At 35.9% G+C, this 12699-nt stretch overlaps 1 protein-coding gene across 8 annotated transcripts in view; it reads left to right on the forward strand.

Annotated features, from left to right (window-relative positions):
- POSTN (periostin) overlaps positions 1-12699 on the forward strand; it is a 35024-nt gene that overhangs the window by 6599 nt on the left and 15726 nt on the right. For all 8 annotated transcript variants that reach the window (XM_040267030.1, XM_040267034.1, XM_040267032.1 and 5 more), the window contains exons 4-15: positions 148-305; positions 2960-3124; positions 3996-4142; positions 4688-4829; positions 5959-6171; positions 6991-7125; positions 8248-8396; positions 10442-10578; positions 11326-11456; positions 11938-12068; positions 12168-12270; positions 12378-12445. In XM_040267030.1, coding sequence (XP_040122964.1) covers positions 148-305; positions 2960-3124; positions 3996-4142; positions 4688-4829; positions 5959-6171; positions 6991-7125; positions 8248-8396; positions 10442-10578; positions 11326-11456; positions 11938-12068; positions 12168-12270; positions 12378-12445 — 1679 coding nt within the window. The remainder of the gene's footprint in view (positions 1-147; positions 306-2959; positions 3125-3995; positions 4143-4687; positions 4830-5958; positions 6172-6990; positions 7126-8247; positions 8397-10441; positions 10579-11325; positions 11457-11937; positions 12069-12167; positions 12271-12377; positions 12446-12699) is intronic.

The raw sequence follows: 12699 nt of genomic DNA on the forward strand, positions 1-12699 counted from the left end.
TTCATAGAAAACTGATGATTCAGAGACTTGTGTTGCTAAAATCATCAGTTAAATATCTTGAGGGACTTCTTGTAAAGGTTAAATCATTGTAAAATAACATTTTTGACATTTTCTCCTAAGTACTTATTCATCTCTTGATTATTTCAGTGATGCCTATTGACCATGTTTATGGAACCCTGGGCATTGTGGGAGCTACCACCACACAGCACTATTCTGATGTCTCAAAACTGAGGGAGGAGATTGAAGGAAAGGGATCATTCACTTACTTCGCACCGAGTAACGAAGCTTGGGACAACCTGGATTCTGTAATTCATTATTTTTAATGACTATAACTTTTTCTGTTATTGTTATATTATTTCAATTGATTTATTAACTTAGAAATTAATAGAAATTGTATATCTTTTTGTTGTGCATATATGATGATACATAAAAGGATGAGGCTATTAAGGATGCTCCTTAATTGAGGGTAAGGAAGCTCAGTGGTAAAGAATACGCCTGCCAGTGCAGGAGATGCAGGTTCGATCCCTGCATTGGGCAGATCCCCTGGAGAAGGAAGTGGCAACCCATTCCAGTATTCTTGCCTGGAAAATTCCCAAAGACAGAGGACCCTGGCGGGCTACAGTCCATGAGGTCGCAAAGAGTTGGACATGAATGAATATGCAAAAAACAAACAAACAAATGAAAAAGGAGCAAATCATTTTAGTACCTCCATGCATGGAATAACAGCCCAGCAGGCTCATGGACTAATAACAAAAGAGGCAAACGAATAGTAGATTGAACAAGCACTTATTATTATTCCATTTTACTCCTTTTCTCTTTCCCTTTTGGTTGTGGAGAATTATAGGTAATTTTAGATGATGTATCTTGTAGAAAGGCAAGTTAAGAAGCTTCTTGAAATGTTATTTTTAATAAGCTCTATTAGATATATATTTATCATTTTAATTGCAGATAAATACATATGACTGTTCAAAGACTGACATAAGTGTGCATGGATATTTAAATGAAGGGTTGTAAATTATGCATTTAATTTTCAGGTTTTTCTATGCATAGTCTGATTTATAGCACACTAAGTTATGACTCAATATCCAGATCTATATAACTGGTATAGAAATATATTCCTACTTTCTACTTGATATGAAGATGAAATGAAAATTACTACTAGAGTCATGTCAGTTCAGTTCAGTCACTCAGTCATGTCCACCTTTTTGCAACCCCATGGACTGCAGCATACCAGGCTTCCCTGTCCATCACCAATTCCTGGAGCTTATTCAAACTCATGAGTCATATAGTATTTAGTAAAACTTAGGTAGATTCTTTGAGATTTTACCTTGATACAATAACTGTGAGGTTACTTGCTTACAAATACAGAACTTTCCCTCTTCTGGTTGTCTTTGATCAAATCTCTAACCACCTTTCTGGCCCTTTTTGCAGACTCCTCTTCTTCCTCGTCTTAAGAATGGGTTTTATTAAAGCCTCTTCTAGGAACTCTACTCTGCAGTTCATATGCCCTTCAGATGGCTTCACCTTTCACTTAATGCACAGAACCATGAAGTCTGTGTTTCTGGATCCCCAGGAGAATATTTCTAACACCTGTCTTAATATTTCTCCTTGGATACACCGTCTATGTCTTTAAACAAACTGTTGTCCAAAACAGATGCCACTTTCTCCCCATCAAAAACTGCTTTTCTGGTGTTTCCATAACTGGCAACCCCAATCTCAGAGTTCAAACTTTAAAATTATGAGTCATCCTTACTTCTCCCCTCTTCAGTTTTTAGAAACTACTATTAGTCATCCACAGCTCATTTTTCATCCTCATAATACTCTCCTTCTGTTACACATTGCCACCAGATTAACCTTCTTAAAGCCCAGGCTAATCGTTGTATTCTAATGCTGCAAAAGGGGCTTAGTGGCTCCCTATTGCCAGTTTAATTTACTCTTTGCTTGGAAATTAAAGTCTTCTATGTCATTGTCCCATACACTTTTCTAAAATTTCTCCCTATTATCTGAGAAACATAAAACCACACTGGACAACTTCTGCTTTCTTTGCCAGCAGTTGGACTTAGAAAGATCACTACAACATTCCTGCCCTATCTACCTATCCTGCAAGACCTGTCTCCAAAATTTGAATTGCTGGCCATTTTCATTTGACCTAGAAAGCATTTTTTCCTCCGTCTGTCCTTTATCTAATCATGCTTATATTTACCAGCTGCTATAGCATCCATGGGCTTCCCAGGTGGAGCTAGTGGTAAAGAACCTGCTTGCCAATCCAGGAGATGCAAGAGACTCAGGAAGATCCCCTGGAGGAGGGCATGGCAACCCACTCCAGTATTCTTGCCTGGAGAACCCCATGGACAGAGCAGCCTAGTGGGCTACAGTCCATAGGGTCTCAAAGAGTCAGACACAACTGAAGTGACTTAACATGCACACACATAGGATAAGTACCTCAAAGATCAAGATTTCACCTTACTTATCATTGTATTTCTCATAACACCAAATACAGTATGATATGATATTAAATAAATGAAAGGTACAGAATGGTTGAATTCTTGAATGTTATAGAATAAATATAAAACACATTAAAATTACAATACTGTATGTATACAAATATAATGCCATTTTTAATTTTTTTCCACCCTAAAATTTTAAATATCTGATAATTTCATATCCCCTAAGCCTTGACAGCAAGAGCATCTCTTCATCAATATATTCATTAAAATTTTTGTTTGACTCAAAAATGTCCAAATACTCTGTAAGATCTGGAAGACTTTACTGAGTACCTGTACTTATAAAATTTCTTAATCAATTGAAATAATATAATTTTAAGTTATTTATTTCAATTTGTTTTGACCATCTGGGTAATTCAATGAGACAATAATAAGAGAGTAGAAACAGTGTGATTATAAGCATTGTAATAATTAACTATAATAAAATAAACTTCTGCCATTTTAATTTTTCCTAGGATATCCGGAGAGGGCTGGAGAGCAATGTGAATGTTGAATTACTGAATGCTTTACATAGCCACATGGTTAATAAGAGAATGTTGACCAAGGACTTGAAAAATGGCATGATTATCCCTTCTATGTATAACAACTTGGGGCTCTTCATTAACCATTATCCTAATGGGGTAAGTTTATGTAATAAAAAGTACATGTATCAATAACACTGCCCCTAATTTTTTTCTATGACCTTTATATAAGGTTTACAGAAATAATAAAATGTCAGTGAATAAACTTTTCCTTACATGTAAAGCATGTGAATTTCCAATTCAGTGACTGATTTCTACCAAAGAGTGTTGTCAAGGAAGAAATTAAATTGACAGTTTGTTGACAGTAGACTTAGATGTTCTACAAAGGGAAATTTTATTAGTTGATGTGTTTGAGTAATCAATAATAAGAGAAAAAGAATAAGAATTTACCAAAGAATAATCAGAGAATGAGAATTCTTTTATTCATCCCCTTGCTACTATACTAATTTAGATTTTTGTGGGTTTTGATAGCATGTTTTGATAGTCATTGTGGGAAACTTCCAGCAAGGTCATGGGGCTCTTCCAGTAGTCAGATTTCCAGGGACAGAAAGGATCAGTGATGAAGCAATATTCAGGAAATCACTGAAATAGAAATGATTACATTTATGTAATAATTGTTTCTGTCTCAGATGTTGGCCTACATTAGAAATAGTGTATGACTATCTCTATAAAAGAAAGTGAGCAATAAAAACAATAATTCAAAAAATGTTTTTGCCTTATGTTTCTAGACATGTTAAGTACAATTGGGTTCTCAACTGGTTCCATTTTCTCTTAGTTTTGGGGTTTGTTTTTGTTTTTTTTTTTAGACACAGTAATTTGTAAGTCTCCATCCTCAGCATTTGTATTCAGAATGTCAGTTCTTTCATGTTCCATTTACCAACAAACTTGAGACATGGGAAATGGGCTTGCAGTCTCAATGGTCAACAGACAGCTGTGATTTCTGCAATTTGATTTTCCCAAATAATTGCAGGTTGTCACTGTGAACTGTGCTCGAATCATCCATGGAAACCAGATTGCAACAAATGGTGTTGTGCATGTCATTGACCGTGTCCTTACACAAATTGGTACCTCAATTCAGGACTTCATTGAAGCAGAAGATGAGCTCTCATCTTTTAGGGTATGTCCAAGAAGTAACAGCAGATTGTTTTGGACCACTGAAGTTCTCCTCTTTCCCATCAGATTCTAAAAAAATAATAAAAAGCTATTAATTAATAAAAGACTGTCAATTCTAGCAGACACATAAGCAGTATATTTCTTGAAATGAGAAGGTTTTCATTTTACACAGAAGAACTCATCTTCTCATATGAAAGAATAATATTTATGTGGACATAATAAAGAATGATGAGTTATGTGACTGAAGTGTATTGAACACATTTAGAATGTGTCCATCAGTTATTACACTAACTGCTGGATATTGCTTCAGTCACACAGGCATTAGCAGAATTTCCCATCTAAAATACAGTTTGTAGAAAGTTCGAAATAACATGGCTGTTTGTGCAAAAAATAATAATAATTTTTTTTAAAGATCTAACAAGAGTAAGATATAATTTCTACAGCTTTCTATAGGGTCAACTCTCTGGTGTCAGCCTAGACTGAGTGTCTTGTAACTTTTTTTCTGAATTTGCAACATACAAGCCTCTGAAAAGCACATTTGTGTTTCAGGCAGCTGCCATCACATCTGATATATTGGAAACGCTTGGGAGAGATGGTCACTTCACACTCTTTGCTCCCACCAATGAAGCTTTTGAGAAACTTCCACGAGGAGTTCTAGAAAGGATCATGGGAGACAAAGTGGCTTCAGAAGGTACTTAAGTGTCTTTGTCTATGAGAAGCCTCCCAGGATTCCGAGAAACGGAAATGAAAAAGAGATTAAGTCCTGCCAATGTTATTATTTTTGATAAGCAAAGGCAAAGAAAAACTTTTATTTTGAGGCAGATGATAAAAATCGACAAAGTAATTAAATAATTAATTTAATAATCCAAGTAATTAAGTACTCAGGGTACCCTAAAGATCACATGTTTCTGCACTGCTTTCAAGTAAATAAGTAGCAGGCATTAAAAAGAATTAGAAAGTGTTGAAATATTAGATCTTACAAGTTTAATATTGTATATATATTATTCAATGGTTTTAATTCTAAATTTACACTGAAGTTAGGGGAGAAAATTCCATGGTTACCTTTGGTCACTACTTATTCATACACAGAATTTGGCTCCTTTCAAGACTCCCTTTTTATTGATAGTTTCAACTAGATTTTAAATTGTGACTAGCACATTTCTCTTATGCAGCCTACCATAAATATGCTTAACCAATTTATGATGAGATATTTTGGTGAAAATATAGACATAATAGAGTTTAGGCACAGATCACTTCTGAAGTCTTTCAAGAAACCATCTTTGCTTTGGTTACTTTCTAGATGTTGTCTTTAGGGCTGCCACAAACCTCCAATTTGAACAAAGTACACCATCTGCAAAGCACACAAACGTGAAGCTCAATAAAATAAAGTATGCCTGTTTAGCTGTTCTGTCATGAGTAGTTAAAGCAAGATACTACTTAGGTATTTGCAACAGGTATCACTAACAAATAACTTTGAAGGCTTTCTGAAAGGAGAAATTATTCTTGAGTTTCCATCAGAAATTGTTTTCTTATGATAAATGGAACTTGATCTAACACATTGCCTAGAACTGTACAAATAATTTCATGCAGTTGATCTTCTTTTCTACTTATTTCTTACCAAACTGAGTTAATTTTACTGGAGAGTTGATGAAAAAAAACCATTCTGGGAACAAAATTTTAAAACCTTAGGTCAGTACTTAGGTCTTACATATGCATTCTATTTCTGAGGAATACTTGGTTCCACAGTGAAAGACATCTGTTAAGGATCAAATGCTATTTTCCTTGATCTGAAAGCATGTTCTTTCTCCTTCATCCTCTAGCTCTCATGAAGTACCACATTCTAAACACCCTCCAGTGTTCAGAGGCTATCATGGGAGGAGCAGTCTTTGAGACCCTGGAAGGAAACACCATTGAGATAGGATGTGATGGTGACAGCATAACAGTAAATGGAATCCAAATGGTGAACAAAAAAGATATTGTGACAAATAACGGTGTCATCCATTTGATTGATCAGGTCCTGGTTCCTGATTCTGGTGAGCAACAGTTTCCCATTCTTCTACCTACTGCTGTTTATCAATCATGATGTCTAAAGTATAGGCCCATGGGAAATAAATGTACAGTATGAGGAATGCCATGTGAAGCACAAACAAAGCTAACAGGGATGTGGTCCAATAAAACTTTATATATAAAAACAAATAGCGGGCTGGACTTGGCTCTTAGGTGATAACTTGCTGACCCCTGGTCAAATGGGCATTCCTGTAGCTGGGTCATGGCTACATAAGAGTTTACCATTCTTTTCTGTCTACTTTTGTATATGTTTGATGTTTTCCTCAATAAAATATTAAAAAAAAAAAAAAAAAAAACTAACAGTGAGCTGAGTCCTAAATAGGGGTAGCTTGTGTAGTCATGGTCATTCCAGTGCAATAGACTCTGGCTTTCCAGAGTTTCTAATATCTAATATTGTCAAAGATTCTTATAGTGCCAGAATTTTTCTTGAAAATGGAAGGAAAGATATAACCAAATAATTACTTTTGGATAAATGAAAGAGCTATGGCCCTCACAAGAGCAGAGAGACAAGGGATGAGCAATAGAGAACTGAAGAAAACTGCAAAGCATGAAATCAGAAAGATATTTTCCTTCTGAAACTCTTTGGTTATTAACCCCTCCTCCTCCCCCTCCCCCCAAAAAAAGGAGGAAGCTGGAACTTTCTTACTAGGGAAAGGCAGGACTTCTTATCACATTGCTAGTACAGCAAATAGCTTATGGAAACAGCCAAGAACTGATTTACTAACTTCATGATGATGGTAATAACAACGATGACATTGTTTGAATGGTCGTGGTTTATCTTACAGCCAAACAAGTTATTGAGCTGGCTGGAAATCAGCAAACCACTTTCACAGACCTTGTGGCCCAGTTAGGCTTGGCATCTGCTCTGAGGCCAGATGGAGAATACACTTTGCTGGCACCTGTGAATAACGCATTTTCTGGTACGTATCGGCCACTGCCATTCCAGCTCTTCCCACCCCTACACACCTTTTTTTTTTTTTCCTGCACTGTGACTGTCTGCTAAGAAATAATAGATCTTTTATGAGGTGTTGATTAGTTTCTTCACTGGCTACATATACAATGAATTAGTACTGTTTTTATTAAAAAGCCCTTTATTTCAAAACATTTCATTATAATAGGTAATGGCCTACAGGAAATGAAATTTTGTGATAAGGGTCTTCAGTTTCTCTGTGAACCTGATCATATTTCCAGCACACATAATGGATACATTAACAGATCTTAAGAAAAATAAATTTGATTTGTTTAACACCAACATTATACATAGGTGCATTTTGCAACTCAGGATTTGAAAGTAAGGTATCAAATTATGAGAAAATAAAAACAGGAGAATATAATATACTTCTATATTATGATGTGAACTATTATTACAAGTATTTGACCTTGTACTGCTATTAAAAGACTGTGGTTAGATTAATACAACCTTACTTTTTTTTCCAGAAAAAATGACAAAGACATATGTGAATTGTTAGGCAAAATTTAACAATGAAAAAATAATCATCATTATTTTTGATGTTTTTCCAAATACTAGATTGTAACATAGAAAGTTATTAATAAGAAAATTCAAATTCTAAAAAATGCTGTTTTTCCTTTTTGTAATAATAAGGTCTGTAACTTGTTGACATCAAGCCAACTTTAAGAGGCTACATAATTCGCCGACTCGCTCTCCAGAAATTAAAGTAAATTTACAAATGATTCATCAGTTGTTTTTCATGTGACTAATGGACATCAAATTCTCAGAGAAAATCTTGGCCAGCCTTAGAGTTTAAAGTTTAACCTTTATCAATAACCACATGAAACCATGTAGCCCCTCACTGAGATGTAACCTATTGTCTGAGCTGCTTGGACTCATGTAATCATTTGATGAAATAGCTCATGGTGCATAGAGTTTCTAGCCTTCAGTATTTAGTCAACTCATATATAAGTGTAGGATCCTTAAGATCTATAATATTAGGGATTTTCCATTTTCATGATTTTCTCTTACAGGGGAAACTGTAATGCTTTCTAAATAAAATAACATTCTTTTGTAATGAATTTACTTATAGATGACACACTGAGCATGGATCAGCGCCTTCTTAAATTAATTCTACAGAATCATATATTGAAAGTAAAAGTTGGCCTTAATGAGCTTTACAATGGACAAAAACTTGAGACCATTGGAGGCAAACAGCTCAGAGTCTTCGTGTACCGTACAGTAAGTGCATCAGAACGAGATAAAATATCCACACTGGCCTACATGTCAAAAGATATGCCCTTCTCAGACACTGTTCTTGTAACAAATGTTCCTCAGAATTTTACCAATATGATTTTAATAGTTCATAGGCAGATCAGAGAAGTGAGTAGCATGTTTGAAAAGACTATGAGGAAAGTATACAAAAGTGCTATGCATTAATAATTCTGATAATTTGCATTTGTTTCATCATCAATAACTTTTTTAAAAGCATTGTTTCAATCCCATAAATAACTAAAAACCCCTTTCAAATAAGCTTTTTGTTTCATAGAATACTGTACTTTACTGTTTACATGGTAATTTTTATACTGAGTCAAATATTTAGGATGATCTTCGACTGTACAGTGACCATTCAGCAACTAAATCTCTTTTGAAAGAGTTTCATGGTAAATTTTTATAGGCACGCACAGACAGATTTTTATAAAATGGTTCTAATGTGCCTTATCTGAGGAAAAGTTTCTAGAAAATATTGCTTATCAAAAGTACAGTTTGACAAGTGGTGCTATTCAGTTTCTTTCCAGGCAACCTTGCAGTTACAGGTAAAAAGAATTTATAAGAAGTCAAAGATGACCTGGAACCAAACATGACTCACAGTGTTTTCATACCATAGTTCCACAAGGTCAAGACACACTTTTTAAATGATACAGAAGGGACTTCTCTGGTGGTTCAGTAGTTAAGACTCTGTGCTTCCAACACAGGGGGAGTGGGTTCAATCTCTGATGAGGAAATTGAGATCCCACGTGTTGTGTGACACAGGCCAAAAAAAACCAAAAACAAAACAGAAAATGTGCTGCATTCTAAATGATACATATATAAATATTCGTTATGTTCAAAGTGCTATAACTTAACCAATAATTTAGCTGATACTTGATAGGGTCTTACCATCAACATAGTAAATATTTGCATAGAAAATACAGCAATATATGGAAATATATGGGCTTCCCAAGTGGTGCCACTGGTAAAGAATTTGCCTGCCATTGCAGGAGATACAAGAATTGCGTTTTTGATCCCTGGGTTGGGATGATCCTCTGGAGTAGGAAATGGCAACCCACTCCAGTATTCTTGCCTGGAAAATTCCATGGACAGACAAGCTTGGTGGACTTCAGTTCATGGGGTAGTAAAGAGTTGGTCACAACTGAGCATGCACACACATGCCACACCATAGTAATATATAGTAAAGTTCACAAGAGGCAGTGAAGTCACTGAACTCCATGATTAAAGAAATTTACTAGAAAGGGTCTGAAAGAATGAGTAGAACCTGGAGAGGAATGACAGAAAACACAGAAATAGAATTACATGGAATTGCTTTGGCATCACTGACTCAATAGACATGAGTTTGAGCAATATCCTGGAGATAGTGAAGGACAGGGAAGCCTGGCGTGCTGCAGTTCATGGGGTCGCAAAGAGTCAGACACAGCTTAGCACCTGAACAACAATTGACAACACTACCTCCCTACACATATAGTAGTTTGCCTAGTAGTAGAAAACCTGGTTGAATAAGATGAGTGAGGTCAGATGGTGTGCTGTGCTTAGTCACTCAGCTGTGTCCAACTTTTTGCAACCCCATGGTCTGCAGACCACTAGGCTCCTCTGTCCATGGGGATTCTTCAGGCAAGAATACTGGAGTGGGTTGCCATACCATCCTGCAGAGAGTCTACTGAACTCAGGGACCAAACCCAGGTCTCCCACACTGCAGGCAAATTCTTTACCATCTGAGGCACCAAGGAAGCCCATGAATACTAGAGTGGGTAGCTGATCTCTTCTCCACCCAGGAATAGAACCGGGATCTCCCACATGGCAGGCAGATTCTTAACCAGCTGAGCTACCAGGGAAGCGCAGGTCAGATGGTACAAGACATTAAAAACAGAGGAGAGAAACCGTTTCCTCTGGCATCATAAGCCTAGAGACCTTTCAGAAGAAACCATCCAGAAATTTTATTAGGGAGCTTCTTTCACATAGGGAATTTCAAATAAGGAAATGCACAGTTGTATCTTTCTTTTCTTTGCTAGGCTGTCTGCATTGAAAATTCATGCATGGTGAGAGGAAGCAAGCAAGGAAGAAATGGTGCCATTCACATATTCCGAGAGATCATCAAACCAGCAGAGAAATCCCTCCATGAAAAACTGAAACAGGATAAGCGCTTCAGGTAAGCTTCACCTCCACAAGAGAATAAGACCTTTTGGCATAGTTTTATTTCACAGTAAGTATTCCAAAATGCATTCAGTATTCAGTATTGCTGAGAATGCAATTTAGAATAAGAAGCTTATACAAGTGTTTCAAAATTAAAATATATTCTTAACACTAGTTTTCTTCCATAATATGATTTGGTGAGTAAAAAACAAACAAAAACCAATCTAATAGACTGAACTACTCCTTGCAAATTTTTTATAATTATTTTTTTTAAACATGGTAGTATGTATTAGCAAAGACTATTTTGCAGAATATTAAATGAACAAATGCTTCTATTTTGTTACCAAATGTGACTTCATCAAGTGTTACAGGGGAAAAACAGAGGTTTGGAAATTTAAAAGTCATATACATATGACACGCTTGGGGCTGACGCGCGGGGATGACCCAGAGAGATGTTGTGGGGAGGGGGGTGGGAGGGGGGCTCATGTTTGGGAACGCATGTACACCTGTGGTGGATTCATGTCAATCTATGCCAAACCAATACAGAATTGTAAAGTAAAAATTAAAAAAAAAAAAAAAAGTCATATACATATTTAAATAATTTCCCCATGATAAACCTTTAACAGTAAATTGCATCTGAAACATATGAAAATGTATGAGCCATTTTCTCATTTTTCCACATAAAGGGATTCTACTGTATTTCAGGCATGGTCGGTAGGCTTACCTAGACTAAATCTAATAAACATATGTCCTTCCTGCCTAGCATCTTCCTCAGTCTACTTGAAGCTGCAGACTTGAAAGAGCTCCTAACACAGCCTGGAGATTGGACCTTATTTGTACCAACCAATGATGCCTTTAAGGGAATGACTAATGAAGAAAAGGAAATTCTGATTCGTGAGTAGAAGTGAACACCAGATATATTTGCCCCTTGATTTCATGATCTCATTTCTTCCTCAAGTGTTCCTACCTAGATGTCGGCCCCCCACAGTTCCCTCTTTCATATTCATGGCTAGCCTTCCTCTCCTTATTCCACTTAGAATATGTAGAGGTTCCCTCATCAGTGTTCTCAAATAACTCCTTACATGTCATCTCTATTAAAGGCCACACAGTGAGGTGACAGGGAAGGAAATAGTCACAATTTCAAAAAATAATTTGATTTTTTTCCCTCCAGTAAGTTGGATAATATTTTGATTGAACTGACTGAAGAGACTATGTTTTGACATAGCATTGATACTGCCTTGAGAGAACAATGAAATTATGAGAAATTACAGTGTGGAAAAAAATAAAGAAATATTTTCCCCTTAGTCATCATAATATCAAAATGCCAAACTATATGATGTATTATTAAATAAATATATATATTTTTTTCTCCTAGGGGACAAAAATGCTCTTCAAAACATCATCCTTTATCACCTGACACCAGGAGTTTTCATTGGGAAAGGTTTTGAACCTGGCGTTACTAACATTTTAAAGACCACACAAGGAAGTAAAATCTATCTGAAAGGAGTAAGTTCTCTAGAAGATATCTATGAGAGTGTTAATCCAGTATTCAGTTATCCTAATGTTCATTAAATTTCCCATTGACATTATCCCCTGTTTTAACAGGTAAATGATACACTTCTGGTAAATGAACTGAAATCAAAAGAATCTGACATCATGACAACAAATGGCGTCATTCATGTCGTAGATAAACTCCTCTATCCAGCAGGTTGGTAATTATTGAACTAATTAATGAAAAATAAATCTTTTTCAATAGAAACCTAGATTTTTATTTCATTGATTCTTACAATATTCGTTTTATATTCCTCTTCACAGACACACCTGTTGGAAATGATCAGCTGCTAGAAATACTTAATAAACTGATCAAATACATCCAAATTAAGGTACAGATGTTATTGCATAGTGCTCTCCTTGTAGCTCAGTTGGTAAAGAATCTGCCTGCAATGCAGGAAAACTGGGTTTGATTCCTGGGTCAGAAAGATCCCCTAGAGAAGGAAAGAGCAACCCACTCCAGTATTCTTGCCTAGAGAATTCCATGGACAGAGGAGCCTGGCTATTGCATATGTTTCTAATGTGTTTAACAGATATTGCAGGTTTAACATAAAAAACTAGAAATGTATACATTAATAAGTAAATA

This window comes from Oryx dammah, unplaced genomic scaffold (genome assembly GCF_014754425.2).
Source record: "Oryx dammah isolate SB20612 unplaced genomic scaffold, SCBI_Odam_1.1 HiC_scaffold_24, whole genome shotgun sequence".
NCBI classification, from domain to species: Eukaryota; Metazoa; Chordata; class Mammalia; order Artiodactyla; family Bovidae; genus Oryx; species Oryx dammah.